The sequence below is a fragment of the Crassostrea angulata genome, chromosome 3, assembly GCF_025612915.1.
Source record: "Crassostrea angulata isolate pt1a10 chromosome 3, ASM2561291v2, whole genome shotgun sequence".
NCBI lineage: Eukaryota > Metazoa > Mollusca > Bivalvia > Ostreida > Ostreidae > Magallana > Magallana angulata.
In genome coordinates this window covers 24626063-24628836 of record NC_069113.1, presented here as the reverse complement: position 1 = coordinate 24628836, position 2774 = coordinate 24626063, and the positions used below count along the sequence as shown (strand labels likewise).

The following is a 2774-nucleotide window of genomic DNA, read 5'->3' as shown; positions in this document are numbered from 1 at the left end:
TGTCTAGTTCATTTACCCAAACCATTGTACCTACAGGGACACTGGACAGTTTCACTTTTGGAATTCAATTTGTCCACAATATACACTCAACCAGAATTGTACGTTTGTAGTAATTTATAGTGGGGGACAGAGAATTACCTCTCTTGAGATTAGTGAACTTTAAAAAATCGGGAAACATCATTTATAATTACCCATATGAGGTACCTTTGCGATTGGGTGAATTGTAAGACGTGAGAGTGTATATTAGAGACGTCAATAATCAACCCCCTTTATATTTGAAGGTACAACTACCGTTACCACAATGATGGGTTCAACCTACGTATCAGACCCACGTGTGTGGAAAACATTTATCAAAAGATGCTTGATGGATATTTTCAACCTGGTAAATACAGAGGCAAACAGACAGGAGGTGGATTAGGAGGTATGTTTTCCAAAAAACCTTACATGATTTCGGTCAACCCATACATGTCCTCTAAGGAGTGTACAGATCAAGTAGTGGGGAAACAAGTGACACCTATGGCGGCCGTAGAAGAGAGAGCCAAAGCGAAGATAAAAGAAGCCATCAAAGAAAATATTCCTCACGATAAGAGAAGACTATAAAAGCACAGATAAGACAACTTTCCGTCAAATCCAAACCAACACTCAAAAAGAAAACACCACAAAAAGGACTGAAAAGGAAGCTAGATACAGGGAAAAGTATTTTTGACCAAGACGAAAAAAAAAATCAAACATAAATGCCTTTTTAAGCGACAAAATTACAGACATCGGACTCCCAGCAGAATTGGCTTTATTTACCGTTCCACCTTATCAAGTAGCTTTGGAAAAAATCTATTTCAATGAATGCAGACCCGTAGGTTCCTTTGATACGGAGGACGCTCCGATCGAGATATCGGTGTCTGGACAGGGTAACGAGTATATTGACCTTAGACGAAGCCGTCTGTACGTAAAATGTAAGATTGTTAAAACAGACGGTACGCCTTTAGCAGCACAGGAAAAAACGGGGATCATTAATTTGCCACTTTAAACCATGTGGTCTCAGATAGACACTTACATGAACTGAAAACTTGTGTCCCTCAACACTAGTTACTATGCTTGGAAAGCCTACCTAAAACTACTTCTTTCGAGCGGAGGCGATGTCTCTCAATCCCAGTTACAGCCCCAGCTTTACTATCCAGACGACGACGAGATGGATAATCCGAATGCATACGGAGGCAACAACGGGGGTCTTAACAACCGTTATGCATTTACTCAAAAAAGCCAAGTTTTCGATTTAGAATGTCCATTGTACGAGGACATATTTAGAATTGATAAATACTTGATCAATGGAGTGGATTTGCACTTGAAACTGTTTAGAAATCCCTCTGTTTTTGTCTTGATGAGCAAAGAAGCCTCTCCTAGTTACAAGTTGCAGTTACTGGATGTGTCCTTTAAAGCATGCATGATTAAGGTGGACAGCGGAGTTTTGATCAGCCATTCTGAAATCTTGAAAGACAAGACAGCTAAATACCCCCTCACTAGAACTGAAGTCAAAATGAGCACATGTACTCAAGGTTCTGGTTCGTTTATTTGGCAGAACGTTTGGTCCAACACCTTACCAACCAAAGCTGCATTTTGCTTCATATCTCAAAAAGCTGTCAATGGTCATTACGAGAAGAATCCATTCAACTTCCAGAACCTGGTAGAAGAGATTGCACTTTACGTGAACGGAGAAAGCATCCCCGCCCGCCCTATGAAAATCGACGTAGGAACCAATCAAAATTACGTTACACTCTTTGTCAATTTATTTGAAGCCGCTGAGAAATGGAACAAAGATGCGGGTTTGGAAATCACAAGAAGTCAGTTTGGCAAAGGATATGCCATATATGCTTTTAATTTGGCACCTAGCGACCTTGGTGAATAGTATACAAACCTGGTGAGGCAGGGAAACGTTCGACTTGAAGTCAAATTTGCTGCCAATACAATGGAAACCTTGAACTGTCTGGCCTACGCAGAATTTCCTGTTCTCTTGGAAGTGGACCAATCACGGGACATCAAATACACTAAAGTATGAATTCATCCGACATCCTATGCATTGTTAAGGGACATAAACTGCTTAGGAACTTTGTCAGAGGCGTATTTTCACCAGATACCTTACCACAAAGAGTCCACGTTTACCCTTCGGCCTACGTTTGTAATACAGATCCTTCACATCTCCCGGGAACCCACTGGATTGTTATCTGGATAGATGGCTTTCGAAAAGCGGAATTTTTTGACAGTTTAGGTCGACTACCTGACCATTACGATGTGCGAATCAAACACTTTTTAAATCATAATTCGGAAAACATGATTTGTAATGAAATTCCAATTCAGAAAAAAATGCATTGACTTGTGGTTATCATGTACTATTTTATTTATTGATGAAATGTCAAAATTATACAATGAATGACATTGTACATATTCTTAAAATGCAGGATGATCCTGATGTTTTTGTGTATCGAACTATATCTCTACAAACGGACTGCATCTAATCTTTGTATTTATCATATATATGCATACGATTTGTGAATAAAAATTGATGTAATTTATTTTTTTATTTTATAAAAATGGTATGTATTGTAACAATAAAATCAGTCTTAACTGAGGAATCAATGAACATGGCAGCTTGGTGGAAAGAGAGATCACTTTTACCCTTTCATTCACCCGCCACAGCTATGATCGTGGGACACACTATGAGTAGTTAAACTTCTCCTATTTACGAAATTTTAAAACATGCCGATGGTATGTTTCGAACGCCA

General features: G+C 39.0%; 1 protein-coding gene across 1 annotated transcript; it reads left to right on the top strand.

Annotated features, from left to right (window-relative positions):
* The first annotated feature begins 1186 nt into the window (after nucleotides 1-1186).
* On the top strand, nucleotides 1187-1900 carry LOC128176805 (uncharacterized protein F54H12.2-like). The gene has a single exon (XM_052843352.1). It carries the CDS (start codon nucleotides 1187-1189, stop codon nucleotides 1898-1900), a length of 714 nt encoding a protein of 237 aa, XP_052699312.1.
* Nucleotides 1901-2774: the final 874 nt, after the last annotated feature.

Excerpts from the sequence above, each read along its gene's own strand:
- LOC128176805 (XM_052843352.1), top strand. The coding sequence starts at position 1,187 with ATGGATAATCCGAATGCATACGGAGGCAACAACGGGGGTCTTAACAAC.